This window comes from Pteropus medius, unplaced genomic scaffold (assembly GCF_902729225.1).
Source record: "Pteropus medius unplaced genomic scaffold, Ma_sr-lr_union100, whole genome shotgun sequence".
In the NCBI taxonomy this organism is placed as follows: domain Eukaryota; kingdom Metazoa; phylum Chordata; class Mammalia; order Chiroptera; family Pteropodidae; genus Pteropus; species Pteropus medius.
The window spans coordinates 6,296,512-6,323,920 of NW_024342647.1; the positions used below are offsets into that span (position 1 = coordinate 6,296,512).

General features: G+C 50.9%; 1 protein-coding gene and 1 non-coding gene across 15 annotated transcripts in view; both read right to left on the minus strand.

The window, feature by feature from the left end:
- Nucleotides 1–5,412: 5,412 nt before the first annotated feature.
- COL27A1 (collagen type XXVII alpha 1 chain) overlaps nucleotides 5,413–27,409 on the minus strand; it is a 131,645-nt gene continuing 109,648 nt past the window's right edge. For 3 of the 14 annotated variants that reach the window (XM_039866815.1, XM_039866811.1, XM_039866814.1), the window contains 21 exons: nucleotides 27,039–27,092; nucleotides 23,578–23,634; nucleotides 23,333–23,386; nucleotides 22,734–22,787; nucleotides 22,424–22,477; nucleotides 21,944–21,997; nucleotides 21,757–21,864; nucleotides 21,178–21,285; nucleotides 20,210–20,317; nucleotides 16,570–16,623; nucleotides 15,744–15,806; nucleotides 15,295–15,348; nucleotides 15,101–15,136; nucleotides 14,986–15,003; nucleotides 14,766–14,801; nucleotides 14,436–14,462; nucleotides 12,455–12,520; nucleotides 11,404–11,572; nucleotides 10,259–10,368; nucleotides 8,208–8,426; nucleotides 5,413–7,384 (listed from right to left, as the gene is read on the minus strand). In XM_039866815.1, coding sequence (XP_039722749.1) covers nucleotides 7,238–7,384; nucleotides 8,208–8,426; nucleotides 10,259–10,368; nucleotides 11,404–11,572; nucleotides 12,455–12,520; nucleotides 14,436–14,462; nucleotides 14,766–14,801; nucleotides 14,986–15,003; nucleotides 15,101–15,136; nucleotides 15,295–15,348; nucleotides 15,744–15,806; nucleotides 16,570–16,623; nucleotides 20,210–20,317; nucleotides 21,178–21,285; nucleotides 21,757–21,864; nucleotides 21,944–21,997; nucleotides 22,424–22,477; nucleotides 22,734–22,787; nucleotides 23,333–23,386; nucleotides 23,578–23,634; nucleotides 27,039–27,092 — 1,650 coding nt within the window. In that variant the 3' untranslated portion in view covers nucleotides 5,413–7,237. Of the gene's footprint in view, nucleotides 7,385–8,207; nucleotides 8,427–10,258; nucleotides 10,369–11,403; nucleotides 11,573–12,454; nucleotides 12,521–14,435; nucleotides 14,463–14,765; nucleotides 14,866–14,985; nucleotides 15,004–15,100; nucleotides 15,137–15,294; nucleotides 15,349–15,743; nucleotides 15,807–16,569; nucleotides 16,624–20,209; nucleotides 20,318–21,177; nucleotides 21,286–21,756; nucleotides 21,865–21,943; nucleotides 21,998–22,423; nucleotides 22,525–22,733; nucleotides 22,788–23,332; nucleotides 23,387–23,577; nucleotides 23,635–27,038; nucleotides 27,093–27,409 lie in introns of those variants that run through there. The other 11 variants (XR_005653723.1, XR_005653718.1, XM_039866817.1 and 8 more) reach the window with 11 other exon arrangements.
- On the minus strand, nucleotides 16,175–16,293 carry LOC120605845 (5S ribosomal RNA). The gene has a single exon (XR_005653741.1). It is a non-coding gene; the product is annotated as a 5S ribosomal RNA (ribosomal RNA).

Below are 27,409 nucleotides of genomic sequence, written 5' to 3' on the forward strand. Positions count from 1 at the left end.
ATCCTCTTATAATAAACTGGTAATCTAGTAACTAAACCATTTTTCTGAGTTCTGTGGCCTTTTCTTACAAATTGCCAAACTCGAAGAGAGAGTCGTGGGAAGCTCTGATTTACAGAATGCCAGTCAGAAGCACAGGGGACAACCTGGACTTGTGATTGGTGTCTGAAGTGGAGACAGTCTTGTAGGACTGAGCCCTTAACCTGTGCATCTAATGTTAATTCCAGTTAGTGTCAGAAGTGGGTTGAATTGCAGGAAATCCCGTTAATGTCTGGAGAGTCAGAGATTTGCTTGGTGTGATAGGAAATCCACACATCTGGTGGCCAGAGTACTGTGAGTAGGATTTTTACCTTACTGTGAGTAAATAGACTGCCTCTCCTGGGAAGGAGTGAATGGTCTTCGCCATCCTCACTCCCGTCACTCCCTTTGGGGGCCTCATTCTTCTCCCAAGATGGTATCCAAACAGTTCCTTCAAGTAAAACCAGCACTCACCCTGAAACAGTATAATTTTCTCCATCGTCTTAAATGTCACAGATGCTTTAATATCTCTATGGACTGAGGTTCTAGGCAGCCCTCCTTAGCCTGCCCTTCCACCTGGCCCTGGCAAAACATCAAGAGGGGTTTGGCAAGAAAGAGACAGAAAAGCCATCAGGGCAGTGTAGCATGGTGGTGAAGTGTTGTCATGGCTCAATTGCTTGCTAGCTGTGTGACCTGGCACAAGTTACTTAACTTTTATGTGCCTCAATTTTTCTACCTGTAAAATGGGGATGATAATAGTACCCACTTTACTGGGTTGTTATGAGGACTAAATCAGTTCACATTTGTAAAATGCTCGTTAAATGGAACAAACTTGCTCCTAAGGGTCCGCTTATTAAAATAACCATCACCATCAGTTTAATAAGCTGGGGTGGGGAGGAGAGATATATGCCCGCATTCCATAACTGCTTCAGTGATTGCAGGTTACATCTCATTTCTAAAGACATCAAAATGCAAAGTCTATAGCAGGTGTAAGAAAATAGACATTTTCCCCATTAGATGGATGAGGAGACTGATGGCTCAGAGAAGTAAGGTGATATGGCGAAGAGGTAAAGCTTAGATAACCAGGGAAAGGCACCCATTTGAAAGGATTCGTTTGCTGAGAAAGCCACTTTATCCATGCTTCCTCCTCAAGGCCAGGGCTGAGTTCTGAGTCTGATGACTAATTTGTGGTCTTCTGCCTGAGGAGCAACGAAGAATACATTGGCAGAGCAAACTGTTCTAATTAGGAACTTGGGTTTTGGCTGAGCAAATACTCAAAAAGAAGATTTACTTAAGTTCAAATCCTGTTTTGTGGTTTTGGGTAACTCACGTGACCTCTCTGGACTTTGGCTCCCTCTCATCTGAAGAGCCAAGGTAATAACACAGATCTCAGAGGGTTATGCGTGGGCTGAAAACATATCACATCCACACGGCTCCTGGTTCATGGTCAGTGTGCAAGAAATTGTAGCCACGATTATTTTGAATGGTACTGTTATTGGGTTGAACCATATGAAACTGGATTTTATAGGTCAAAAAGCAGTTGAGTATCATTTAATTTCATGTGGTTCACCTTACTGTTAGCTGTCGAACACTTTCCCTGTCCGTGGTTGGCAAACAAGGATGGGCACATCATCCCTATTTTGCAGAGGCCCAGAGATGAATGACCTGCCCAAGGCCATGCCCCGGTTAGGAAGCTGAGGCTGGAATCGCCTGCCCACCTCCCCGCTTCCTGCCTGTTCCTCCCTCACTTTCCCAGCACCGGGCTGCTGGTAATTGCGAGATGTACGTGCATGGGGCTTGATTCATTGTGGACAGAGCAAACATGTGGCCCGGGCTTTCCCTTGGAGTTGGTCGGGCCTGGAAAGTCCACCTGGGCTGTTTCTTGACACTTGGTTGTGTAACAGGAGATCGGGAACTGCAGGTGCTGCTAGCCCAGGGAGAACTGCCTTCTGTCCACGACTTCCTACCTGCTCCTGCTGGGAATGAACTGTCCCAGCTGCAATAGCCTCACTGGCCAGGCCATAGAGGCCCTCCTAGAATACGGACCAGCTGAGAGTTGCAAATGTCACAGTTTTAACATAACCCTCTTCTCTTTTCCCTTGGGCCCTTCTTTCTGACTCTCTCTTCTGCTCCCATGTCTTCAGAGCCACACAGATGCTACTTATGGCTCTGGAGCTCTAATGGTGGCTCAGACCTCTTTTCTGTCCTCCCAGCTCAGCCAGCTGCCTCTTAGACAGCTCTGCTCCAGCTCCCCATTACAACCTAAACTCAACTTGGCCAACCCAAACCCTGCTCTCCTGTGCAAGGTTGTGGCTTGTCCTAGTCCCGGCCCAGTATCCCAGGCCTCCCTATACCCTACCCTGTAGAACTTGAACTACTTAGTATTTGCCAAATATGCAGTGCCACCTCTGCTTCCAGGCCTTGACAGGTATTCCTTCTCCCCACAATGCCCTTCCCCATCTGGCTAAATTCTATGCATTCTCTCTCAGCTCATAATCATTTGTCATGATTAACTTTATGTGTCAGCTTGGCTGGGCCAGGGGTACCCAGATATTTGGTTAAACATTCTGGTGTGTCCGTGAGGGTGTTTTGGATGAGATTAACATTTGAATGGGTAAACCGAGCCAAGCAGATTGCTCTCCCAAGGGTGGGTGGTTCTCATCTAATCTGTTGAAGGCCTGAATAGAATTAAAAGCCTCAGTAAGGGAGAATCCCTTCTGCCCGACTGCTTGAGATGGACATGTCTTTTCCTGCCTTTGGACATGAACTGAAACATCAGTTCTTCCTGGGTCTCAAGCCTGTCAGCCTTGGGACTAGAACTATACCAGCAGCTCTCCTGGGTCTTGTGCACTCTCTGTAGATCTTGGGACTTGCTAGCCATCATAATCATGTGAGCCAATTCCCTGGAATAGATATCTTCACACACACACACACACACACACCCCTTATTGGTTTTGTTTCTCTGGAGACCCTGAGTAATGCAGAGTGCCGCCTCCTGACTATGCTCCCCTCCCCTGCTGAGATTGCATCAGCTATTCATTCTGTTTGCTCCCTCTGCTCCCCCAACTTGGCTTGCCGCTCTCTATTTTCCTAACCCTTAACCACACATGTTCCAACCCCTCCAGCTGCTTCCACTAGACTCACAGCCCCTCAGACACACTGCCAGTCTCTGTGGCTCCAGTGCTCACACAAGGCTCAAAATGAGCAAGGTGCTGCTGATAAACAGACACAGAGGAAATGAAGATGAGTTCCTGCTAGCAATAGTTTAGCAAGTTCGAGTGCCTTCAACATGCTATGTTCTGTGGCTATAGCAGGAAACAAGGCATATCCCCTGCCCTCACAGAGCTTTTGATGGAGAAAACAGACAGTTAAAGTGACTGAACTTTCCCACCTGCAAACAAGAGGCATTGGTGAGAGCTGGGCAAGCTCTTTGGAGGTGACAGACCTAAGCAGATGGCTCAGACTGTCTCCATTGCGTTTCTGATTGTCCAAAAAAAGGAAAAGAACATCCTATCTCATTTCCAAGCTTATTTTCCAGTTAGGAAATAGCGCTGGGCTGTGATATTTGGGACTTGCGCAGGTACTTGAATCTTTAGGGAGGCTATTAAAACAGGGAGGGCCCCACTCTCACGGTTTGTGGTTCAATACCTTTGGAAAGGGGCCAAAAATATGCATTCCTAACCAGCCCCTGGGGGCTGCTGGTTCTGCCAGTCCCAGGGGCCACACCGAGAACAGCTGGTCTAATGTACATGACAGCGCCATCAACAGACTTGGGTTTGAATCACAGCTTCGTCTTGGCCTCACCAGGTGACCTCAGGTGCTTCCTTGGGTTCGGTGGCCTTTTATGTAAAGTGGGAGGGTGTACCTGGGGCTTGAGAATCTCCAAGCTTCTCCAGACTATGGCTCCTGGGCTTTGTGGATGGGACTCTTGGAGCCACAGAGGCAGCAGCTCCTGGTGCTCACCATCTGGGTAGGTGCAGCATGGGGGGCGGGGCGGGGGGAAGAAGACGCAGCTGAGTGTAAACCGAGGACCTAGAAATTTACAGCTAGTTTTCAAAACATAAAATCCCAGGTATGAATTCAATGGCTTGTGATTTGTTCTTTCTCTTAGATCTAAGGGCAGAAAAGTTCTGATTCAACTAAGGTCCCTGAGAAGGAAGACCAAAGAAAACTGCACCAAATGTCAGGAGAGATGGGGTCCGGCAGGTATGAGTATGTCCCAAATACTGAAGAGGACATACTTATACTAAAAACATATTCCCTGTTTATCTGAAATTCAAATTTATCTGGGTATCCTAAATCTGGCTAACTCTATCTCTTAGATCCTCACTCACTTCTTCCAAGACAGGTACTGCTTTGGCCTCCCATCCCTGGATGAAAAAATAAACAAAATGTGGTCTATCCATATAGAGGAATATTATCGTCATAAAAAGGAACGAAGTACCGCTACATGCTACAAGGATGAACCTTGAAAACATGGTGCTGAATAAAAGTTTAGCCCCAAAGGGTCATATATTGTATGATTCCTTTTATATGAAATATGTACAGTACGCAGAGCCATGGACAGAAAGCAGCTTAGTGGCTTTCCGGGGGCTTGGATGGAGTGTGATGGCTTCATGGGTTTGGAGTTTCCTTTTGCGATGATGAAAACATTCTGCACAACATCAAGAATGTACTAAATATCATTAATGGTAAGTTTTATGTTATGTATAATTTGACCACACTGAAAAAAAAAATAAAAAAGAATTGCTCACATTAGCCTCAATATACCTCCTCCCTGTATGTTATGGGTTGAATTGTAGCTTCCGGAAGGGTGTGTCTGTGAATGTGGCCTTACTTGGAAATGGGGTCTTTGTGGATGTAATCAAGTTAAGATGAAATCGTTAGGGTGGGCCTTCATCTGATCTGACTGCTGTCTTTATACAAAGACAGGGATACAGAGACACATAGGGAGAATGTCATGTTACTCCGGAAAGAGAGTTTGAGGTGCTGACCTGCAAGCCAAGGAATGCCTAGGGCCCCCAGAAGCTGGACAAGGTAAGGAACCTCCTTTAGAGGAATCAGAGAGACTGTGGCCCTGCTGATATTTTCATTTCAAACTTCTAGCCTCCAGAACTGGGAGAGAATGCGTTCCTGTTGGTTTAAGCAACTAGGTTTGTGGTACTGTTACAGCAGCCCCAAGAAACCAAGACACTACGGGACCCCCGGACTCCCTCACTTTCGGCACCAGCCGCCGCCCCCAACTAAGGTGCCTTATCGCTCTCCCTGCCCGCCCAACCCCCACCACCTATAAGGGAAGCAGCAGAAGCAAGGCATCCCCGAGCATCTTCCTCTGACCCTCCAGCCCTGCCAGAAACCTCCTTCCAGGCTTTTCAAAGAAGCACGCGGCCACAGGTGTGTCATTCCATTGCCTCAGTTTTAAATATTTATTTAAAACCCAGAAGGGAAAAGGAGATGGAACCCACTGGGGTTTTAACACACTGACATATGGACAGAGACATAAACGAGGACAGCAGAAAAATCCAAGAACAAGACAGAAACCAGGTTGAGACTGGCAGCATGGGGAAACCGAGCGCTGAGATGAGGCCCGAGCTGCTACAAAAAAACGCCCTTCCGTGGGCTGGGGCCGGAGGGCGAGGGGTGCAGGAAGTGTCCGGTGGGGAGGGTAGGCCAGAGTGAGGTATTAAATAATGAAAATCAAATCCAATTCCCAAAGAAACACAACTTTAGGGGTGGGGGTTGGGGGAAGACAAATAGACTTTCACATAAAATCTCCCCTTCTATAAAAATAACTCCATAGTTAAAATAACCTCAAAATCCAACCTGGATGCTGACTAGTTCGCTGATATAGGACAATTCAAGTGACACTGAATATTCCCTATCATGCCGAACTGCGAGATTCCTGTAATAATCTTTCTCCTCAGCCCACATTTACACTGGGAGGTAATGACACTGTGTTTCTACAGAACTTAATGACAATTAAAAAAGCAAAAGTGATGACTGCATCTTGAAAGGGCAAGCTCCAAGAAGGGAGGACCTGAGTGGATGGCATGAGGCTTCATGAGATGGTTCTATATTTACCTTCAAGACCAGCCCTGACCCATTGCCACTCTTATAACTGGTTTCTTCAAGGTCAAGGCTTCTCCCAGGACTCGCCAGTCTAGATCACACCCTCCAAGATAAGCATAACTCCCCTCCAAGACCATGAAAGGCCAAGTCAAAATCCTTCAAGCTCAGGCCTTCCCCTGCTCTTCAGAGGACAAACATTTAAAAGTCCTTAAGTGAAAAGGTAAAATTGTCTACTTCTGTTTCTGGTAGGTTTTTTATTTTTGTTTTTGTTTTTTGCTTTACTTCCTCCCCCTTTTTTTTTCTCCCCCCAACCTCCTTAGTAGATTACCTGATAGAGCCCAAGGGTGATGCTAAGAAAAATTTTTAAATTTCCCAAACTTTGTCATTTGGAGGAGAGAGAAAAATGTGGAGGATAGCCCACATCAAAACGCTTCTTCAAAATCTATGGCAAAAATGGTAGCACCTTCAGAATCTTAAATAGGGTTTGTTTTTTTTGTTTTCTTTAAAAAAAAAATCACATACACTATGAGACAATTGTGAGCACCAGCGATTTCACAGTGGGAGGTAGCAAACGTGGGCGCCCCCCGCCCCAAGAATCTCCATTGCTTCCCACCCCCGGCTGCTCTTTCTCACCCTCTCACCTCTTTTCCAGGTGAAAAAAATAGTAACGCACCTTCTCTGTGTTTGTTTAAATAAAATATATATACTTCTTTCTTCCTTTTCGCCTTTTTTCATGTCTCCTCTCTAATATTGCACATCAAAGCTCCCTAGCAGGGACCAGCTGACGAGATGCCCCCTTCCCTCAAGCTGGCTGGAATGTGGGGCTCTTTGGGCAGGAAGCTGGGGAGGGCAGGGGGTGGCCGCAGCGCTGGGAGACAGGCCACGGGGCTCAGGTGGGTTGCAGGCCCAGCTTGCTCTAGCTGGCTCTTTGATTGGTCTTTGGAGCTGTGCTGGGATCAATTGTCCCCAAGAACACCCCATTCCCTGCTCTTCTCTAGCCACTTCTACTGGGCAGACAATAGGGCCTGCCCTAGGATCCTTGGGCGGGTGAGCTGCCTCTTCTGGGCCCACCTGCTCCTAAGTACCCTCCCTTGCCCTCAACCTCCTCCTCTTCCCTCCCCCTCGAGGCCTAGAGGAGCCAGGAGGTCAGAGGTCAGAGGAAGCATGCAGGTCCAACTTCCAGGCGGTACTGCTTCCCTGATGAGGCAGGAGGGAGGTTGTCCACGCTGATGATGGGCAGCTGCTGGGGGTCTTGGGTCCGGAAGGTGAAGAGTGTCTGATGCCAGCGGCCATCCTGGACCTGAGAGTAGAAGGAAAAGGGGCCATACATATCCATCACGGTCCTCATCATATATCATGTGCATTTCCCCATCATCTTTCCTCACCATTTTTAATGGCCACATGGTGTTTCACCATAGCAACGACCTGTATTTGTCCACTGAGATTGCTTCTACCATTTGTATTCCTATGTGTAATGCTGTAATGAACATCATTGTACTAAACTGTTGTGCACAGTAATTATTTCCCTAGAACAAATTCTAGAAGTAGATTTGTCAGGTCAAAGGATAAGGTACATTTCTAAAGCTTTGGATATATATTGGTGACATATATATGTGGCTACTGTCCAGAAAGCTTCTACCAATTAATATTTTCAAAATAGCTTTCTGTGAGTGTGTTGGTTTCTCCACATCCTCACTAACACTGTATATTACCAGTTTTGTTTCACTTTGTGAAACTGATTTTTTTGGACAACTTTCTCTCTCTTTCTCTCCCCCCACAACAACCCACCCTGTTTTAGGCATTTAAAAATCACCAAAATGTTAAGAGAAGAAATTAGCCTGGCCAGGGTTGGGGTAGAGAGTAGAAATATAGCCTTCTATTAGTAGTCTTGCAAATAAGTACCGTTATCTACTAGCCTATAGAATTTTACCAGCCCAGATCTCCTCTCTGAAAGTTCCCAGGGAGGAAAGTGAATAAAAGCAATTTTGTAAAATTTATAATAAAATTATCACACAATGATAAAAATTATATATATCATACTAATATAGTATAAATTTGTTATATACAATTTTATAACAACACTTTTTTCTACTTGTCTGTGTGTGAGGGGCTCCAAGAGTTACCTTGCAGCCATCCATGGACACTTCTGGCCTGAACTGACCCCCAGCTTCAAAGATCTGCCCATTCCAAGCCCGGAAGCGTACAGCCTGCTTGGCTGGGGTCCGCCCGGTGCCCTCCTGCCACACGGTCATGTTAAGGCAGTGGATGGTGATATGCTGTGTAACCTCAGAGCTTAGCAGGTGCAGAAAATTCATCTGGACCCGGCTGACAGCAAACTCGACCTGTGGAGCACATGCAGCAGTGAGGTAGCATCAGGCCTGGCTGCCCACAGCTATTAGAATTCCTCATCTCTTACTGGAGGGCACAGGCATCAGCCCTTTTGGGTAAGCATTTCCCAATTATGCTCCCAGACATGTGCTCACTTAAAAGACAAGGAAATTGAGGTCAGTATGAGCCGGTCCACAGCCAAGGAGTGATGAGGGAGGGAAGGAACTGAGGCCTGCTTGACTCCACTGCCAGAGCTGCGAGAGTCCTGGAGCAAGCTGATCCATACCCCGCTCCATTTAGAGGAGTGGGGTCTTTGGGACTGAGCTGGGATCCAGGGGCCCAGAGAGGAAGAGGATCTTGCCCAAGATTGAGGGGCTCTAGGAGTGTAGAGGAAATGAGCAGTGCCCTTCTCATCCTTTCAAAGTCCCAAGATCCTTGTGGGGTGGGTGGGGGTGCTGCTGGGAATGGCAGGCCCGACAACGAACAACAGGACAGGACATAAGGTTGTAGTATGATCTCTGACAGTTGGGTTTTCTCTATTTTTGTAATGCAAGTACCCGACTTAAGCTTTGACCTCATCCGCTTCAAAGACAGCCATCTCTGATAAGCACATTGCCAGCCACAGGACTGCCTAAAGAGCCAGATTACCTCCCGCACTGAGGCTCTTTTGTTTTAGAGATCTTGGTTGCTTTCCATAACTGACCATTTGGGCCACTTGTCTTTTCCTGTGCTTTAAATTCCTTCTCTTACGTTTTAAATTCACCAATAGCATGAGCCCGCAGAACCTCAGGCCCCTGCACACTCTCCCTGTGATCTCTCCGTGGGACCCCAGCTGTGCTGTATAATGTCCAGGTCCTGGACATTATAGACTTTTATTTTTCCAAAGTTTCCGGAAAGGCATCTTGCAATCATAATAAGAGCCTCAAGGGCCAGTTCAACCACAATATTGGTTCTTGACAGACTGAGACTGGCACAAAACAATGGTCCATTGTTCCCAAAGCAGATGGTGACTCGGGCAGGCAGTCATGCTGCCAACCCAGGTGCCAATTCCAGCCTCACCCCTCCGCCAGCTGGGTTTGCCATGTGGCCCCCAAGTCTGACAGAGAAGGACCTGCTGGATCGTGAGCTCTGGCTATGGAGCCAGCTGCGAGGCTGCTGTGTTTTGTATTAAGTCCCAGCACCTGGCTCAGTGCCTGGCACATGGTAGGAACTTGACTTGTTGACCAGCTGGCTTGCCTAGAGAGTCTTAAACTCTGGCTGTGAGATGGTCAGTGTAAGGCACCCCCTGGAGCCTCCCTAGGGGACCGATGGGAGGGGATGCAAGGTGCTCTGGGTCCCTGCCTCCCCTGCAGCATGCATCGTCCCATGTGCAGGGCTTGCTGCAAGTGCAGACCCACAATGCACTGTGGGGTTCCCTGGCTGGGAGAGTGGCCCATTGTTGAGTTGCCCTGAGCCACCTAAAATTCTTAGCCCAGAGACAGGCACCTGGTAAGTGGGCAGCGAACACTCGTTTAATATTTGCACACACAATTCCAGCAGCATGTCTCAGGGGGGCCTCACGCTGACTTATTTTGTGCTGATGGCTCATGGTCCTCCAATCTAGGCCAGCTTGGCCAACTATGCCGTTTTAGGTATTTAGGCAGAAAGTTCTATTTGAAGAAAGAACCATTAGCATCATATAAGTCAAAAGTGGGTGGAAACCACAGATTTAGAACAATTCATCCCTAACTTGTAGGTGAGGAAACCGAAGTTTAGAAGAAAGGGATGATTTTCCCAAGGTGGGCTGTGGCCCCAGGAAGGGTCGGGGGAGAGTGCCAGCCAGTAGGGAACAGGAGCAGATGGGTACCTTGGAGGCCGTGATGGGCTTGAGACACGTCTGTCCACCATGCGTGAAGTTGCAGGAGACTTCGATGGTGTCGGACGAGCAGCCAAGGTTTGGATCCACCCAGTAGGTGCCTACAGGAAGCATGGGATGGTGGTGTATATATGTGGGGAGGAGCCCAGACTTGGTTCTATAGGTGGACCCTGCACCTTGTGACCTGCTGAGCCCCAGGTGGGCATGAAGTCAGGGAGTGGGGAGCAGAAAAGGCATTCTGTGACCACAGATCTCTAAGCAGAGCTCACAGCTGATAGAGCCCCCAGAGCAGCACATAGCGGAGTACTTGACCTGTTGCTATTGGGAAATGTCCATTTTACAGAGGGGACAACTGAGGCTGAGAGGATGAGCCACTTGCCCAAGGGATTTAGGGGTCATCTAGAATGATTTCTCCACCGAGGTAGTGATCCTTCTGGGGCTGGCTAGGGATGGGCGGAAGTCAGGGCTTTTCTGCCCATCAGCCAGGCCCCTCTGCAGGCATCTGGTTTCCCCATTGGGCTTCCAAGGGAGTCAAAGGCCCCACAGCTGAAGGAGCGGGACCCCTGGCCACTAGTCTGCCTCTCGTGCAGTGGAGGGAGAGGGGCTCAGGGCAGTGTGGCAGCTTGCCCCAGCTCACAGAGCTGGTCAGAGGCAGGGCTAACATTCAAACTCAGGCCTGTCTGTCCCCAAAGCTGTGGTCCTTCCATGGTACCACATCGGCTCACACGAGAGAAGAGAGTTGGTTGAGGTGCAGAGCACACCCGCCACCCCAGCCCCATCCTCTCCTTGCCCCCGGATGCTTCTTCTGCCAAGGCTCTTGTCTCCTTGCACTGAAATGGCCATCCCCAGCTTGGTATCTGTGGGCTCTGGAAGGATGAAACTGCTCCTCGGTGTTTCTCACTGTATCCCCACCCCCCAGGAAGCACAAGCCTTGGCGTATTGAGCATCAGTGACTGTTCGTGGAGTGAATAAATGATGGCCCGTGTGCCTATCTCTCTAAGGACAGAAACTTGGTCAGGATGAGCCAAGGCTCGAACACTCATCTCCCCCAGCTCCTCCTGGACCCCCCTAGCCCCCCGCCACCCCTGCCCTGGGGACAGGAAGGGCCTCTTTTCAGTCCCCGCAGGCCCTCGTACCATCAGCCATCTTCTGCTCACAGTCCATGAGGTCCCGGCAGACCCGGGCGGGGTTCTCTTTGGTGCCCAGGGGCATCTTAATGCTCTGGATGAGGCTGCTGAGGTAGTGTAAGGTTTTAAAGATCTCCCCTCCCTGGTCCAGCACCAGCCGGTCTGGATGGCTGTAAACCTATCGTGAGGAGAGAGGGTGGCCATCGGCCCCTTGAGGTTCTGGCCCAGCCCAAGGTTCTTGATACTTGAGAGACATCTCTGAGTCCCCAGGGGCACGGCTGGGGCAGGGTTGGGCATTCTTCCAGTTGACAGACAAAGAAACTGGGGGACAAAGATGGACAGAGGAATGGCGTCTAGAGACCTGAGAGGAGTAAGGGGTGAACCTGGTCTCTGGGCGGGACGGGCAGGCCTCCGTGAGCAAGGCAGACGAGGTGTGCAGGACACCAAGGAATGGTCCCTAATCCTTCCAGAAGGGGTTGGGGAGAGGGCCGACGGGGCATCAGCTTTCCCTGGCATCCAGCTCAGGGACCAAGCAGAAATGTCTACAGGAGGTCTGAGCTGGGACAGGCGAAGTTTCCTATCTTGGGAAGAAGGCAAGGCAGCAACGGGCGCTCCCGACAGGGGCTCGACTAGAGGACACCTGAGGGCTTTCTCAGCCTGGGGTCTTGGAGCTGAGTTGACCACAGGCCAGGGGTTTAGCAGAGCCCTAGGGGACGACCATGAGCTTCCTGCTCCTGGTAGACAGTGGGACTGAACTTCGGGAAGGTGCTGTGGGCTGAGGCCAGGTGAGCATCTCTTCCTGACTCAGGCCAGCAAGAACTCTGACACCCAGAGAGGGCTTTGGAGGAAAGCAAAGGGGCTCAAGGACTGGCTTTGTGACTCTGGACTTGTCACCATTCACTTTGAGCCTTAGCAACAACCCTCCCGCATATATGGTTGCGAGATGCCAACAAAGGCTATGAAATACTCAGCGCAGGCCACGTGGAGGGCACTGACCACACGTGAGCCATTACTATTTCCCCGGGGCAGGCAAACCGTGTGGGCAGGGCTCTGGCGGTACCTCTGCTCTCAGTGCTCCATTAGTGTCCATCCATGTCTGGAAAGCTGCCCCAAGGTCATCTTGTTGCTGTGCAGGGAACAGACAGGGTGTGTATCTTGGCCCCCCAGACCCAATAAGCAGGAGTGCCAGGGTCTGAGCACAAGCTCTCCCACCCTGCCTTCCCCAGCAAAAACGTGGCCAAGTCACCATGCCCTCTGTGGAACTCCATCCTTCCTCCCCACCCGCCCTTGCAAACAGAGTCAGAGCCGGCCCTTCCACTCCCTTCCTCCAGGTACTTTGATAGCTCTCCATTGCCCTCAGGATTAAGTCCAAACTCCTCAACGTGGTTACCGGACCTGGCCTGAGTGATGTGGTCTCGGGCTGCCTCTTTCCTCTTCCCACATCTGCTCTATGCACCAGACACACTACTGTCCTTCTAAATTCCTAAGCGCCATGCTCTAGCTAGCCACGGAGACTTTGCACATGCTGCTCCCAATCCCTGGAACACTCTTCCTCCCTCCGATGTTCCATCTGGCTAACTCCTGTTCCCCCAGTACTCAGCCAGGGGCAATGTCGCCCCCTAGAGGACATTTGGCAATATCTAGAGACATTCTTGGCTGTCACAGCTGGAGGAGGGGCTGCTACTGGAATGTAGTTGGTAGAAGCCAGGGATGCTGCTAAACATTCTACAATGCACAGGACAATCACTCCTAGCAAATGCTCATCTGGTCCCTAATGTCAGTAGTGCTGCCGTTGAGAAATCCTGCCCTACACTCATGCCACAGATGTTAGCTGCAGTGGGAACTCTTTCCTGATGCTTCTGCCCCCCTGGCTGGGCATGACCACCTTTCTCTATATTCCCACAGTCCCTAGTTTCTCCTTGTACCATAATTGTCTAACATATACTTGAACCTCCAACCCTCACACTGGGCTTGCCAGAAGTCTAGTTGCGGTCTTGCCATGAAAACCATGAGGGGCAGAATCTGACAGTGAGTAAAGCCCAGCACTGGGATCCAGAGCTGGAACTCTGGAGGCAGTACTTCTCAAGTTCAAATCCCAGCGTGGCTACTTATTAACTGCATAATCTAGGGCAAGTTGCTTAACCTCTCGGCCTCAGTTCTCTCATCTTGAAAATGGACATGACGATAAAACTGATAATGAACTGCTGAGAGGAATAAATAAGTTTATACATGAAAAGTACTTCTAATGGTGTCTGGCATATAACAACACTCAATAGATGAGGTTAGTATTTAAAAAATTTAAAGTCCTCTAATTTTTCAGTGTTTAGAGGCAAAGAGTTTCTCCTGGATCTCTTTGCTTCCTCTTAGCGGGCTTCCTTATTGATGAGAGGCCTGGGGGAAGGGTAGAGGAGAGGCCAGGGCTGTCATTCTGTTTTTGCGGACGAGGCAGAAGGACCACTGAGAAGCTGAGAGGAGAAGAGCAGAGATTCTGAGTGGCTCATGGCCCAAGGATTCCCGCTCCATTCAGTCTTCCCCCCGGGGCCACTTCCTGGGATCTGGGATGCCATCAGGGCCTGCTGGTCCTCCCGGGTCAATCAGCACCGTGGCGAAAAAAGGCAGGACTCCTCAGAGGGCTCGGGAGGGAGCCATGCTTTCAGACAGGGCCACAGTCCCCTGGGAGGAACGCAGGGGTCCTGATCTGCACCCTCTCTGGACTCGGATCTGATATGGAAGAATCCTCAGCAATCAGCTGATCTGTACAGAGTGAACCAACAGGACTCAGGAGCCCGGTGGTTTGAGTGTATTCCAGGGTTCACAGTCGGAGACACACCCCAGGCAAAACCTGGGTTTCCTGCCTCCCGGCCCAGGGCTCTTTCTGCTGCTTCAGGGCCCAGGGTCCGATATGGAGTGACAAAAGGACATGGGCATTCCTAGGCCCAGGTTAGGGTACTAGCTACTATGGCCAGAGAGGGGTCAGCTGACAAACTACCCCCTTCCTAGGCCTCACCCAAGTAGAGAAAAGAGAATGTTTTCCAACTTACGAAGTGGATAGGGCTCCCTGGAGGACCCTGAAAAAGAAGAGTCTGGGTCAGTATTTGATGGGGACTGGGTGCTAGAGTCCCGGGGGCTGTCAGGAGATTAGAGGGACTATCAGGGCATGAGGACACACCAAGCTGGTCTCTGCTCTCCTGGAGGCCTGGCCTCACCGTGGATGCTCTATATTCTCCTAGAAGTCTGTATGCTACAAGAAGCTTACGAGCCCTATAAGGTCAAGGCCAAGACAAGTGTCTGCCGGCAAACCCTTGGGTCTCATTCAAAGAAAGCCCACCTCCTGCCCCAGTTCAATGAGCACCAAGCGCTCTGTTACCTACCGGTGGGCCAGGTCGTCCTCTGGGGCCGGGAGGACCCTGGAGGAAGAGGAGAACAGTGAAGCCCTAGTCAGAGGCCTTCATCCTCCCCACTCCAGGCCTCCTGGAGGAGATGAAGACGTAGGGACAATGGCGACCGTGGCATAGATGGATACAGGTGGGATGAATGAGGTCTAGGATCCCACTCCCCCATCCTCCAGCCCTCGCACCCCAGCCCACTCACCCTCGGACCTTGCAATCCCTGGAGGGAGACAGAAGCAGGGAGAGAGAGTTAGGGGACCAGGACTGAACTATGCTCCCCACTCTCAATAGCACTGCCCCCCAGCCCATCCACTTACCAAGTTCCCTTGGCTACCTTTGTCGCCCTTCGGACCCTGCAATAAACCAAGGCCAAGTGAGAGAGAAAGCTCAGAGGGAAGCCCCACTTCTCAGATGGGAAACTGAGGCTCAGGCTAGCCCTGGGTCAGAGAGACAATCTGGAGCCAGAAAGGCAAGGGGAACCAGCAGTCTTTGGCCAACCTCTTGCACATACCGGGCGTCCTGAAGGTCCCAGGATTCCAAGGGGCCCAATGATGCCTTCCTTTCCCTAAAGGAGAGAAAAAGGCTTATGTGTCCTTGTTCCTGGGCCTGGGGAATAGTCACAGGGACAGGAGGGTAGAGGGCAGCCTGAATGTCCCAAGGGAACACAACGAAGACGTCTTGAAGCAGGGGCCAGGCCAGGCACCTCCTGAGCCTGTGCCATGTTCCTTGGGGTGGGCTACAAGAGTAGGGGGAGGGGAGCAGGCGAAAGGGAGGAAGGATGGCAGCCCGTCTGGCAGGAAATGCATAAGCAAAGGTATGGATGTGGGAGGGGAGACTATGGGCAGAGAGGGGCTCAAGACTGATGGAGGAGGAAGAGGACATGCATGTACCCAGCCGATGGCTGGCCGGCCTTGGACCTGGGTGATTGTCCCTGCTGAGACAGAGAAGCGGGGGACTCACCATCAAACCAGGAGGCCCCCGAGGGCCCTGGATGCCTTTGAAGCCAATGTCTCCAGGGGGGCCCTGCGGGGAGGCAGAGGAGAGTGTCCAGTGGCCACTGGAAGAAGCCCCAGCAGCAGCCCACCCCTGGGGTCTGGCCAACCTTTGCCCTCCCTGTCAAGAGGGGCCTTGCCTGAGAGACCCCAGAAACAGTAACACATGTCGACAATTATTAACGGGTACCAATGTGTAGGCTCAGTGCTGTAGGGGTGTGTCTCTGGTCTTATTACAACGATGCTCTATTGTTATATGCCTATTTTATTTTTATTTTTATTTTATTTTATTTTATTTTTTTAGGCGAGGTAACCTTTGGTTGACCTCACAGATTGCAAGGACCTTATCAGTTTACAATCCCTTTTTTTGTTGTTGTTGTTTTATTTTTTGTTTTTTTATGCCTACAGCACCTGGTCTTCCTAGGTGGTCTCCCATCCAAGTACTAACCAGGCTCAACCCTGCTTAGCTTCCGAGATCAGACGGGATTGGGCGTGTTCAGGGTGGCATGGCCATAGACTTACTATGCCTATCTTATAGATGAGGGAACTGAAGCTTAGATAGACCAAGTGACTTGCCTGAGACACACAGCACATAAATGGTGGAGGTGGGCTTAGAACCTAGGTTGGCCAGAATGCGAGCACTAGAGAAAAGGATGCTCATGCTTGATTCTGGCTGTGTACCAACCCATATTGTAAGTGCTCGAGAAACAATTGTTGAATGAATAATGAACAAATGAACGAGTTGGTGGATGGACGGGACCCCAACAGGAACAGTGTGGAGTGGAAGTCTGTACCTTAGGTCCAAAGAGGCCAGCCATTCCTGGAAAGCCCATCTCGCCAGAGTCACCCTGAGGGGAGAACAGGATGAGATAGGGTGAGTGGGGCTAGGATAAGGGTGCCTGGCCAGTCACCCAGAACCGCTGGGCCTGCCTTTTCCCAGGGACATCAGCTATCATGAGACGATCAACTGAGTATGAACAGTTCACAAACTAGATTGCCAGGTCAGACTGGGCTCTCAGGGTATAGGAGCCTGTGCTCTCTGTCAGATAAGAAAGTAGAAGCCAGCTCAGGGATTCCATGAGGAAGGAACACTCTAGAACACTCAGAATCTCCTGTCTCAGGTCTTCAAGGAAGAGGATGAAAGGATCCACAAACTCTTCCCAACTCATCTCAAAAGCACTATTAAGGCATGATTCCCTAAAAGTAACCCCATTAGCTGATGGTTCTTTACATGCACCACCATGCATGCATGTTCCCACATCAGCCTGCGGAGGCACAATATGCCCTCTTCACATATGAGAAATGGAGGCTCAGAGAGGGCAGGAACTTGCTCAAAGTCACATAGCCGTTATATTGGAGAGTGTGCTAGATCCAGATGGGAATGATTCCAGAGGCCTGGCTAATATGGTAGGTGTATGCTTATCTTTTAAAGAAACTGCCCAACTGTTTTCCAGAGTGGTCTTAGCAGTTTATATTCCTATTAGCAGAGTATGAGTTCCAGTTGCTCCATATCCTTGTCAACAGTTGGTATGGTCACTCTTTTAAAAATTTCACCATTCTAATAGGTGTGTAGTAGCATCTCATTGTGGTTTTAATGAGCATTTGTCTAATGACTAATGATGCTGATCTTTTCGTGTACTTATTTGCCATCCGTATATCTCTTTTGAAATGTCTATCAAATCTTTTGCCACATTATTTTTTATTGGGCCGCTTCTTTTTAGTTTTGAGTTTGGAGAGTTCTTTATATATTCTAGATATGAGTCCTTTACCAGACAAATGATTTACAATTTCTCCTAGTTCGTGGCTTGTCTTTTTATTCTCTTAACAATGCCCTTTGAAGGGTCAAAAGTTTTAAATTTTGATGAAGTCCAATTGATCAGTTTTTCTTTTATGAATCATGCTTTTGGTAGCATATCTAAGAAATCTTTGTATAACCCAAGGCCTCACAGATTTTCTTCTACGCTTTCTTCTAGAAGTTTTACCATTTTAAGCTCTACATTTGATGTGATCCATGTTGAGTTAATTTTTGTCCGTGGTATGAAGTAGTCCATTTTTCTAGCACCATTTGCTGAAAAAGACTATTCTATATCTACTGAACTGCTTTTGTGCCTTTATCAAAAATCAGTTGTCCATATACGTGTGAATATATTTCTGGACTCTCTATTCTGTTCCTTTGATCTATTAGTATAGTTATGGCCCTACCATACTTTGTGGATTACTGTAGCTTTATAATAAGTTTTGAAATCAACTGCTGTTAGTCTTCCAACTTTGCTCTTCTTTTTCCAGGTGGTTTTGATTATTCTAGGTCTTTTGTATTTCCAAATGAACTTTAGAATCTGCTCGTTATTTTCTTCAAGAAAAGCCTGAAGGGATTTTGACTGGGATTGTGTTGAATCCATAGGTCAACTTGAGAAAAACTGACACCATAACAATATTGAGTCTTTTGACCAATGAACACGGTGAATATCTCCATTTATGTCGATCTTCTTTAATGTATCTCAGCAATGCTTTATAGTTTTCAGTGTACATATCTTGTACAGCTATTGTTGGATGTATCTCTAAGTATTTCATATTTCTATGCTATTATAAATAATATTGCTTTTTAGATTTCAAATTCTGATTGCTTGTTGCTAGAGTATAGAAATACATTCGCTAGTGCATATTGAGCTGGTATCCTGCCATTTTGCTAAACTCACTTATTCTAGTAGCTTTCTTGTAGATTCCATCGATTTTCTACAAAGACGATCATTTCATCTACAAAGGAAAAGTTTCACTTCTTCCTTTTTGATATGAATGCCTTTTATTTATTTCTCTGGCCTTGCTGCATTGGCTAAAACTGCCAGTACAAAGTTGAATAGAAGTGGTGAGAGCAGATATCTTTGATTCGTTTTTCTCTTTGGATGTGAAGGAGTCAATGCCAGACACACGAGCTGGGCCTGGGCCAGAAGGGGGAAACTGCTTACCACAAACCCCCTTAGGGACTGTCTGATAGTACTCAATGTCCATTCTGACATAAATCAGCACCCCTCCCACACCTCCCACCGTGTGCTGGTTCCTGGAACTGGCTGTTGTCCTTACCTGGTCAAGCATGTAATTTCTTGTACCTGGTAGCATTCACGTACTAGTGATTATGACTGTTCTTCTATTGGCCCTATATTATTCTTTGGTACCTGCCAAGAGGCACAGAGATCCATTTCGTCTCGCAGATGCCCAAGACACGCCTCGTAAGTAAGTTTCTCTTAATGAACTCTATTAATCACCACATTAGAGGAGCCAGCCTCTTTCTCTGGTCCCTCCCTGCCCTCCGCTTATAGAGGTAGATTTTCAGTCCTGAAAACTTTCTCAAGGTCTTCATGAACTGACATTAGGAGAAAACTTTGTCATTCACTATTAAGTATGATGGTGCCCTTTATCAAGTTGAGGCAGTTCCTTTCTATACCAAGGTTGCTGAGATTTTTTATTAGAAATGCAGTTGCATTTGTCAAATGATTCTCCTGCATCTACTGAGATGATTCAATTGGTTTTCTTTTTTAGTTTGTTAATATGGTGAATCATATTGATTTATTTTCAAATGTTATACCATCCTTGCATTCCTTAGCTAAACCTCTCTTGATCTTGATGTACTTATCTTTTTTATAGTCTTAGATTTGTTTTGCTAAAATTGTACCAAGAATTTTTTTAAATTTTATTATTTATGCCTACAGCACGTGGTCTTCCTAGGTGGTCTCCCATCCAAGTACTAACCAGGCCTGACCCTGTTTAGCTTCCAAGATCATACATTGGGCTTCTTCAAGGTAGCATGGCCGTGGACGACGGGCCGTGGACGACGGACCGTGGCTCCACTGAGGCATGAACCCAGGACCTTCTGCATGTAAAGCAGACATGCTAACCACTACACTATGGAACCACATCCTGTACCCAGAATTTTTGTATTTATATTTATGACATATATTGTTTTCTTCTTGTAATAGCTTTGTCTGACTTTGATATCAGGGTAACGCTAGCTTTATAGAATGCATTGGAAAGTATTCCCTCCTCTTCTATTTTCTGAAAGCAGTTATGCAGAATTGGTACTATTTCTTCCATAAACATTTATTAGAATTCACCAGTAAAGTCATCTGAGCCCAGGGTTTTCTTTGTTGGAAGCTTTTAAACTACAGGTTAAATTTCTTTAGTGGATATAAAGCTATTTATCTGGTTGTGATCCATCTCTCTTCACTCTGAAAGGACCACTCAGATCTCATTTCTCAGCTTCCTCCCACCCACGTCACTCAGGGGAGGCAGAATGGTATCTGGTATCCTGAGAGGGTGTCGCTCTGCCCTTGTCACAGAGCAGGCCAATGGCTTCTGGGTCTGTATGTGCGCATGTGTAACATTAGTATTTGTGTGTGCATGTGAGCGTGTGAACATGTTTACTTCCTGGGGCTCACTCACCGGCTGGCCTTTGGATCCAGGCTCCCCCTGGTTCCCAGGAAGCCCTGTTCCACCTTCTGTCCCTCGCTTGCCAGGGGGACCCAGCTGCCCGGGTAACCCACTTTCACCCTTAAAAAAACACAGCAAAATGATCAGTCAAAGGGGGAAACGGTTCGAGGGAAGGGGGAGGGAGGACCTAGGAGAGACAGAACAGTGATCCCATAGGGTCAGTTGAGATCTCAGGATGCTGGAGCTCTAATGTGGGCCTGGTAGGGTCTCAAAACTTTAGCATCCTTAAACGGAAAGTCTCTTTCCTTACTCTAGCATCCAAGGTTCCCCTTCCCTTCCACTCTCCCACAGCGCCTCTCCTCTTTATGGCTTCTTCCCAACAGACCATGCAGTTCCCACCTCCACACCTCTACTCATGCTGTTCCTCCTGTGAGATTGTCACCTCCTCTTCCCTTATTTAAATCCTCCACGGGCCAAGACCACCTCTCCCCAGCCTGCTGTCCCAACAGAGGGTTCCAACCTCTCCCCAGCTAAGCCTCTGGCTCAGGAAGGGCAAGAACCATGTCTGATTCATTCATCTCAATCTTCCTTCAGTATCTAGCACTGGGTTCAGACTGACTCATGGCTGCCGCCCCCATAAAGTCTCTCAAGGAAGCTTTCTACAAAGGTGCTTTGGAGGAGGGTCCTAGGGGCAAGCCAACATCTGTCGTTCCACAAAGTCCCACAAGAGGGTGCCCAAGAATAACTCAACAACCAGTTGAGGGCTCAAGGCCTGCTAGGGGGCAGTATTTATAGCTACCGGGACAAACTCTCCTTAAAGTCAGGTTCAAGTTTGGGACAGGGACCCCTGAGAAAGGTCAACAACGTGGACACCATTTTCATATAGGCCCTGGGAAATGGGCGCCCACTGCAGCATTATAGTCAATAGCACTATAGTTAGTAACAAGGCAGAAAGGATGGAGGATTAACAAGTGTCTGACCTTGAATCCTGGGGGCCCCTGTGCTCCAGGCAAGCCAGCCACACCTGGATTTCCTCTTTTCCCAGCAGGACCCATGGGGCCAGGGTCCCCATCATCTCCCTGCTCTCCCTGTAAAGAAGGAGGGCAAAGGAGGGTCTCTCATGTTTCAGGAAATGCAGCCAAGGAAGCAGGATGGTTCAGAGCCTGAGTGGACTCTAGGTGGAGCTGGAGGCAGGGAGGTCCAGCTCCAGGGTGGAGGTCATATCGCCTTTGTATGAGGATGGCTGGACCAGCAGGACAAGAGCAGCAGAGGACTTGCGAGTAGGGAAGGGAAGGGATCTTAGAAATCAGCAGCTCATCCACTGGTCAGGGTGCTGGCATGGAGGAGGGACAGTCAGGAGGGCCATGGTCCCAGGTCCCAGGGGATGAGACAATTGCCTACACGGGAATTTCTGGGTAAGCTGGTTTTGCCCCATCTAAGTTTCTAAACCTGCTCCTCCTGGCCCATGGCTCACGGAGGCGTTAACCACCCCCACCACACATACACACACCCCTCATCTCAAATGGACGTGCCATCTGTTAACCCCAAGTCCTGCTCACCTGCTGTCCTGCTTGACCGTCCCTGCCAGAAAGCCCATCTGGTCCAGCGACACCCTCTGGGCCCTGTCGCCCCACCACGCCCCGGGGCCCCGGCAGCCCCTGCAGGCCCTGGGGGTACACAAGCTGGTGAGGGCTTTTGGGGAGGGCAGGGTGGTGGGCAGGAGAGGGGCAGCTACGGGTCACTCACCTGGATCCCCCTCCGTCCTGGTACCCCGGCCTTGCCTTGCTTTCCCTTTGGTCCCTGAAAAATCAAGAAGCACATGACAGAGGCCACCTGGAGGAGGAACACTAGGAGCTGCAGAAGGGGGTTATGGAGCCGATCAAGGGCCCGTGTGGCTGGGCCCTGCCCTTCCACCTTCAGGGCCTCGGCATCTCAATCTGCAAATGGGCCCGAGCACCCCGGCCTGGAAGCCCAGGGGCAGCGCTGGCTTTGGAATCTAACAGTGTTGCCACTGACCTTGCCCCGGGCGGGTCCCTCACCGGCTCCCCTGCTGCAGAGGCTCTGGGGCCTTGGCAGTTCCCTGGAGGGAGCCTGAGCCCACGGCTGGCTGCAGTTTCCTCTGTTCCTCATGCCCTCCCAGCCCTGCCTCCCCCTTGCAGTGGGCTTGGGCCGGTCTTTCCCCTTTTCGGGGACTCGGTCTCCCCTGCAGACACCCAGCTCTCTTACCTCTTCCCCTTTCGATCCTTTGGGTCCCGGCCGCCCCCGGGGTCCCGGATGCCCCTGCAAACCAAGGTGAGATGACGCAAGGCAGCCCCAGGATTCTCCGCCTGAAGGGGGAGGGGTGGGGAGGGGTTTGGGGGTGCAGGCTCTGGGGGTGCCCCCAGGGTCAGGGCAGGAGAAACCAGAATGGGCTGCCCCAGGCCCTCCTGTAGGGAGCGTCCCTTTAAACTTTAAAAGGCCCAGTTCCTTAATTCCCCCATAGCTGCTCCACCCGCCTCAGGGCAGGACAGGGGACAGGAGAGGAAGCACCACTCACGGGTCGGCCCTGCTGGCCCGGATTTCCACGGAGGCCGTGTACACCCTCCTGTCCCTAGAAGCCAAGGGGAGACAGGTGAGGGGGCCCATCCTGGAGGAGGCTGGGGACTGGGGCAACTTCCAGCCAGGCTCTTCCTAGCCACATGTCACTTCCTCCCTGAGCCTCAGCTTCCTCATCACAAAAGGGGTGAAATAATGACCCTGCCAGGGAGGATGGAGGGGAGGTGAAGAGCCCAGTGGGGACCCACAGTTCATTCAGTGGCTTGTTTCCTGTGTCTTTCTACTGCTTCTGCTGAGAGAGCCTTTCCCGGCCACAGATGGAGAGACAGAGGCCCTCGGAGGGGAGGGGTCCCTCTTCCCAGCCTCATCCTCTCCCTCCCTCAGGAAAGGTCTCAGACTCTTCCCCTTTCAGCGGGAACTCCACCCTGACCCCTCTGTTAGGGGGCTGCGCTTCAAGCCTGGACACTAACGGTGGGAGGAAGGGCTTTGCCTCCTGGTGAAGGCTGTGATTTCGGGTTGCAGGTAACAGGGGCTTGGGGCTGGGGAAAGCCCTCTTACAGGACTCTCGCCGCTGCCAGCAGGGAGGAGCTCGATACTTACAGGGTATCCAGGGTCCCCTGGCTCCCCGCGGTCTCCTCGATCACCCACAGGGCCCTGAATGACAAGGACAACAGCAAATATGGGCCACCAGGGACAGGGAAAACCCGACCTGGGCCTTGTTAGCTACACCCTCTGTAGAGCTTATGGCAGCCTCACCCCTGCTCAGCCTCCTCATCCACACACAGCAGAAGGCTGGGCTCCACCTCGGCCTTGGTCTAGGGGATGGGAGTTGGGGGTGGCCTTACCCGATCTCCAGGTGGCCCAGGAGGGCCCTCAGCCTTGCCGTCCTCACCCTGCTCCCCCTGTGGACACAGAAGCAGCTTTAGGACAAACCTCCTGTTCCTGCGCATTTTAAGAATTCCAGACACTCCACACGGAAGCCAAAAGGGCTTCATCAGAGTTGAAGTACAGCCTACTTAGGGTTACAGGTGGGGAAGTTGAGGCCAGAAAGGAAAGGGGCACACACGGGGTCAAAGCCAGACCTGGGCTTAGAAGCAGGGTTGTAGGACACAGACAGCGCTCTTTACCCTCCTGACACTCGGCACCCCCAAGCTGACGCCCCCAGGCCATGAGACCCATACAGCTCCGAGCTGAGACCACGGTCACACCCGGCTTTGCACAGGACCAGCTGCTCGAAACTTCGCTAGGTCCCCTCCTGTCTCAAGACTCTTCTTCTCAGCTGGGGAATGGGGGTGAAGTGGGGTAAAGGAGACAATGGTGATGCCACGAGGGAGCGGTGGGGATTCCGTGAAATGATGCGTGCGGAAGCCCCCGTGCGGAATTCTGACGATTCCAGCAGCTTGCACGCATGGACGCTGCGACGGGCCAGACGCAGGTGCTCACCGAGTCCTCCCAACAACTCTAGGATACAGGAGCTATTATTATCCCCACTCTACAGATGAGGACACTGAGGCAGAGAAGTGATGTGAGCTGCTCAGCGTCCTTCAGAGTTCCTTTCTCTGACCCTTGCTAGGAGAAAGTGGACCAAGAACCAGGTTTAGGACAAACGTCCTACCTTTGATCAGAGCCCCAGAGAAGGCCCTGGGCTGCCCCGAGCTGCACTCAGCAGGGGACCAGCTTGGGGATCTTGTCAATTAGACAGTTTCCTGTCTGCAGAATGGGACTGAAATGCCTGGCAGCGCTGCTCTGAGGATCCAGGGAGGAAAGGTATGCTCAGAAGATGGCCGTGAAAACTGCCGTTGTTGATAATAACCACAGCAGGGACGCTGTGTGGCACGGATGTAGTCAGAGTTTAGAACTGAGGTCCTTGGCCACGGCAGGCCACCCTGGGCCCTGTTCACCTACAGGACAGGTGGCTGGATGCCATGAGCCAGCTACCGGGAAGATTTATGCAGAACAGCAAGTGGCAGAACCTCAGGATTCAGAATGTTCCAGCCCCGGACAACTGGTGTCACCTGCCATGGGGGCACATTCTGGGCAGGCGGCCCAAGTCAGGGCACCCCTGAGCCCCTTCACTGTGAGCAGGGATTGAAGGGAGGCTGGAGAGGCAGAAGAGAGGAGAGCTGTGCCTGGGGCTGGAGCCTGCCCCAGGCCTGACTCAGTCCCTAGGGCTGGCAGCCGGCAGCCTTGGCTAAGGGCCTCCATGGCTCTTGTGGGCAGAGATGGAAGGTGGGAGGAACTGGGCCACACGCCTAGAATGTTGTACCCGGGGGGTTGGCCCAGGGAGTGGGGATTCCCTCTCTGCCCTGCCCACTTTTTGTGGCTCTTTGTCCCACCGTGGAGTGAGGCAGCCGGACTGGGGGCCTGGGGGCTGTGTTTACCTAGGGCCTTTAGTGCACCAGGCACTGCACAAGGTGTGCTTCATATACTCTTTCACAGAACTCATACTGCACCCCTAGGCAGCTGCGACCATTGGCCCCATTTTATAGATGGGGTCGCCGAGGCCCAGAGAAGGGTCTTAGCCAAGCCCACACAGGGATCAAAGGGCAGTCTGGGCCGAAAGCCAGCTGCAGAGATCTCCCCCTCTCCCTCCACATTGTGGGTATAGTTTAGTGGTGCATTTTTAGCACCAAAAAGCTGTTTGAGCCCCCTGCTACCTTTCTCCCTGTTCCTCTGGCAACCGCCTTTGTAGACACGTTCCCCACAGGGAATTTCCAAGCTGAACAGCATACTGGCTCATCTAAGTGTCTGTTTCCAGCTAGGGAAGCAGGAGGACCTGGCATCAGATAGAGTCTGAATCCTGGTCCTGCCACACTCCAACTAATCCTGAGCTATTCCCTGAGCGTTGTGGAGACTCAGCTTCCCCACCTGTCATGTGAGATACTGGTATCTCTGTGTGGGGTCACGGTGAGAATTAAGAAGAAATCCTGGGGAAAGGGCTTGCACATGGCCCTTGGGCTTCGAGGGTACCTCTGGGAGTCTGCTCTCACCCTTCCCAGCACCACTCAGCTTGTGGATGGCTATTCATTTTGCGACTATTTTTATTTTAGAGGTCTTTTGGGCCTCATTCCACAATCCCCTGCTCAAGGCCAAGAACACACGAAATAAATCATTAGAAATCCATAAATACCTGTTGCATAGCCGGATGAATGACTAAACTAACAGTACCATGAAAGTCAGAAAATGCATCTGACTGACACAGGTGATGTCCTGCTTGGCCTTCCCAAGGTACCCACTCACTTAACAGATGAGGCGATCAAGGCTCGGGGAATCCTGGGACCCCATCCGAGGCCCTGGCAGACTTAGGGCAGATTTGGGGTGTGGGTCCCATCCTCAGCAGCCACAGGGACTACTTCTGGAGCTGCAGATGGCTCAGAGTGGAGGCTCCCTCTTTTTTATGGTCTGTGTGAACCCCCCATGCACAAGCCCTGGAGACTGTGCGGGCTGAGGAACGACTCTGGGTATTGAGTGGCACTTTCTGCGGCTTCCTGTGGGATGTCAGAGCCTGTGGGCTCGCTCTGATGGCGGATCTATTCTTCTCCAAGCAGGAGGAACGGGTCGGCTAGACAGCAAGCCAGGCCAGGGTGATTCACCCACAGCAGGATGTAGTTAGTGGGGTGCTGACTCGGCAAAAGAAAAGAGGGTTTGGGCAGCAGTGGGGCGAGGAGACGGGAGCAGCCGCCTGCCAGACCTTCGAGCTGAGCAGTTAGGAGGGGAGGGTGGGAGGGCGGAGGGGCTCAGTGCTGCTAATGTAGGACCCGGGCCGGATGCCCCGACCTGCACCGTGGGGCAGGGAGCGACAACCAGCAAGGTTCCTCTTAGCACCTCCTCTCTCTACTGAATCTGGCGCTTCGAGGTAGGGAATGGACATGCCTCCCCTCTGCCTCTGTCATCCCTTCCTGGCCCTGAAATGCTGGTGTCCCTCACGCTCCTTCCTAGGCCCTCCCCTGGCTCTCATTGGGTGGTCTCATTCACCAGCAGTGCTCCAGTTCCCACGTTCGTGTAGGTGATGGAATCGCATAGTTTTAGTCAATACATGACTGATGCCCATTTCCCCTGCTGAACTGGAGGCCCCCCGAGAGCGGGAAGTGTGTCTGTTTTGTTCCGGTGCTGGGCAGAGATGATATCTGATGATATCTGATATATCTGTAGGTCTAATGGCTGCTGCCTCCTGGCCACCTGTGGTGTGAGCAGGGCTGAGCCTGCTATGAACGCCCTGAGATGTCCCAGCCACAGTGCCCCGGGGGATTTTCTCCCGCTGACCTGGGTACCGGGGAGCAGCTGCTTCCCACAACCGAACACTCACCTTTTCGCCCTTTGGTCCGGGAGGTCCAAGGGGTCCCACGATGCCTTTGTGTCCCTGCAGAAAACAAGAAGGCGAGGCGGGAGGTGAGAGCATGGGGGTGGGAGGGCTTGGGAGGACCCTGGGATGAAGCACAGGAACTCGGAGACGGAGACACTGGGCTGCGTGACGGGCCCCTGCCTCTGCCCCAACTCGCTGTGTGACTCCGAGCAGGCCCTGTGCCTCTCTGGGCCTTGGCCTCCCAGACGTGTCATGAGGGCTCCAGGCTCCAGATACACCTCGAAGAGGTGGGCCCACTTGCGTGGCTGGGTTCTCTGCCCACCTGCCCCGTATCCCAGGCCGTGGCCAGAACCGCGCACGTGGTTTCCCCTGCG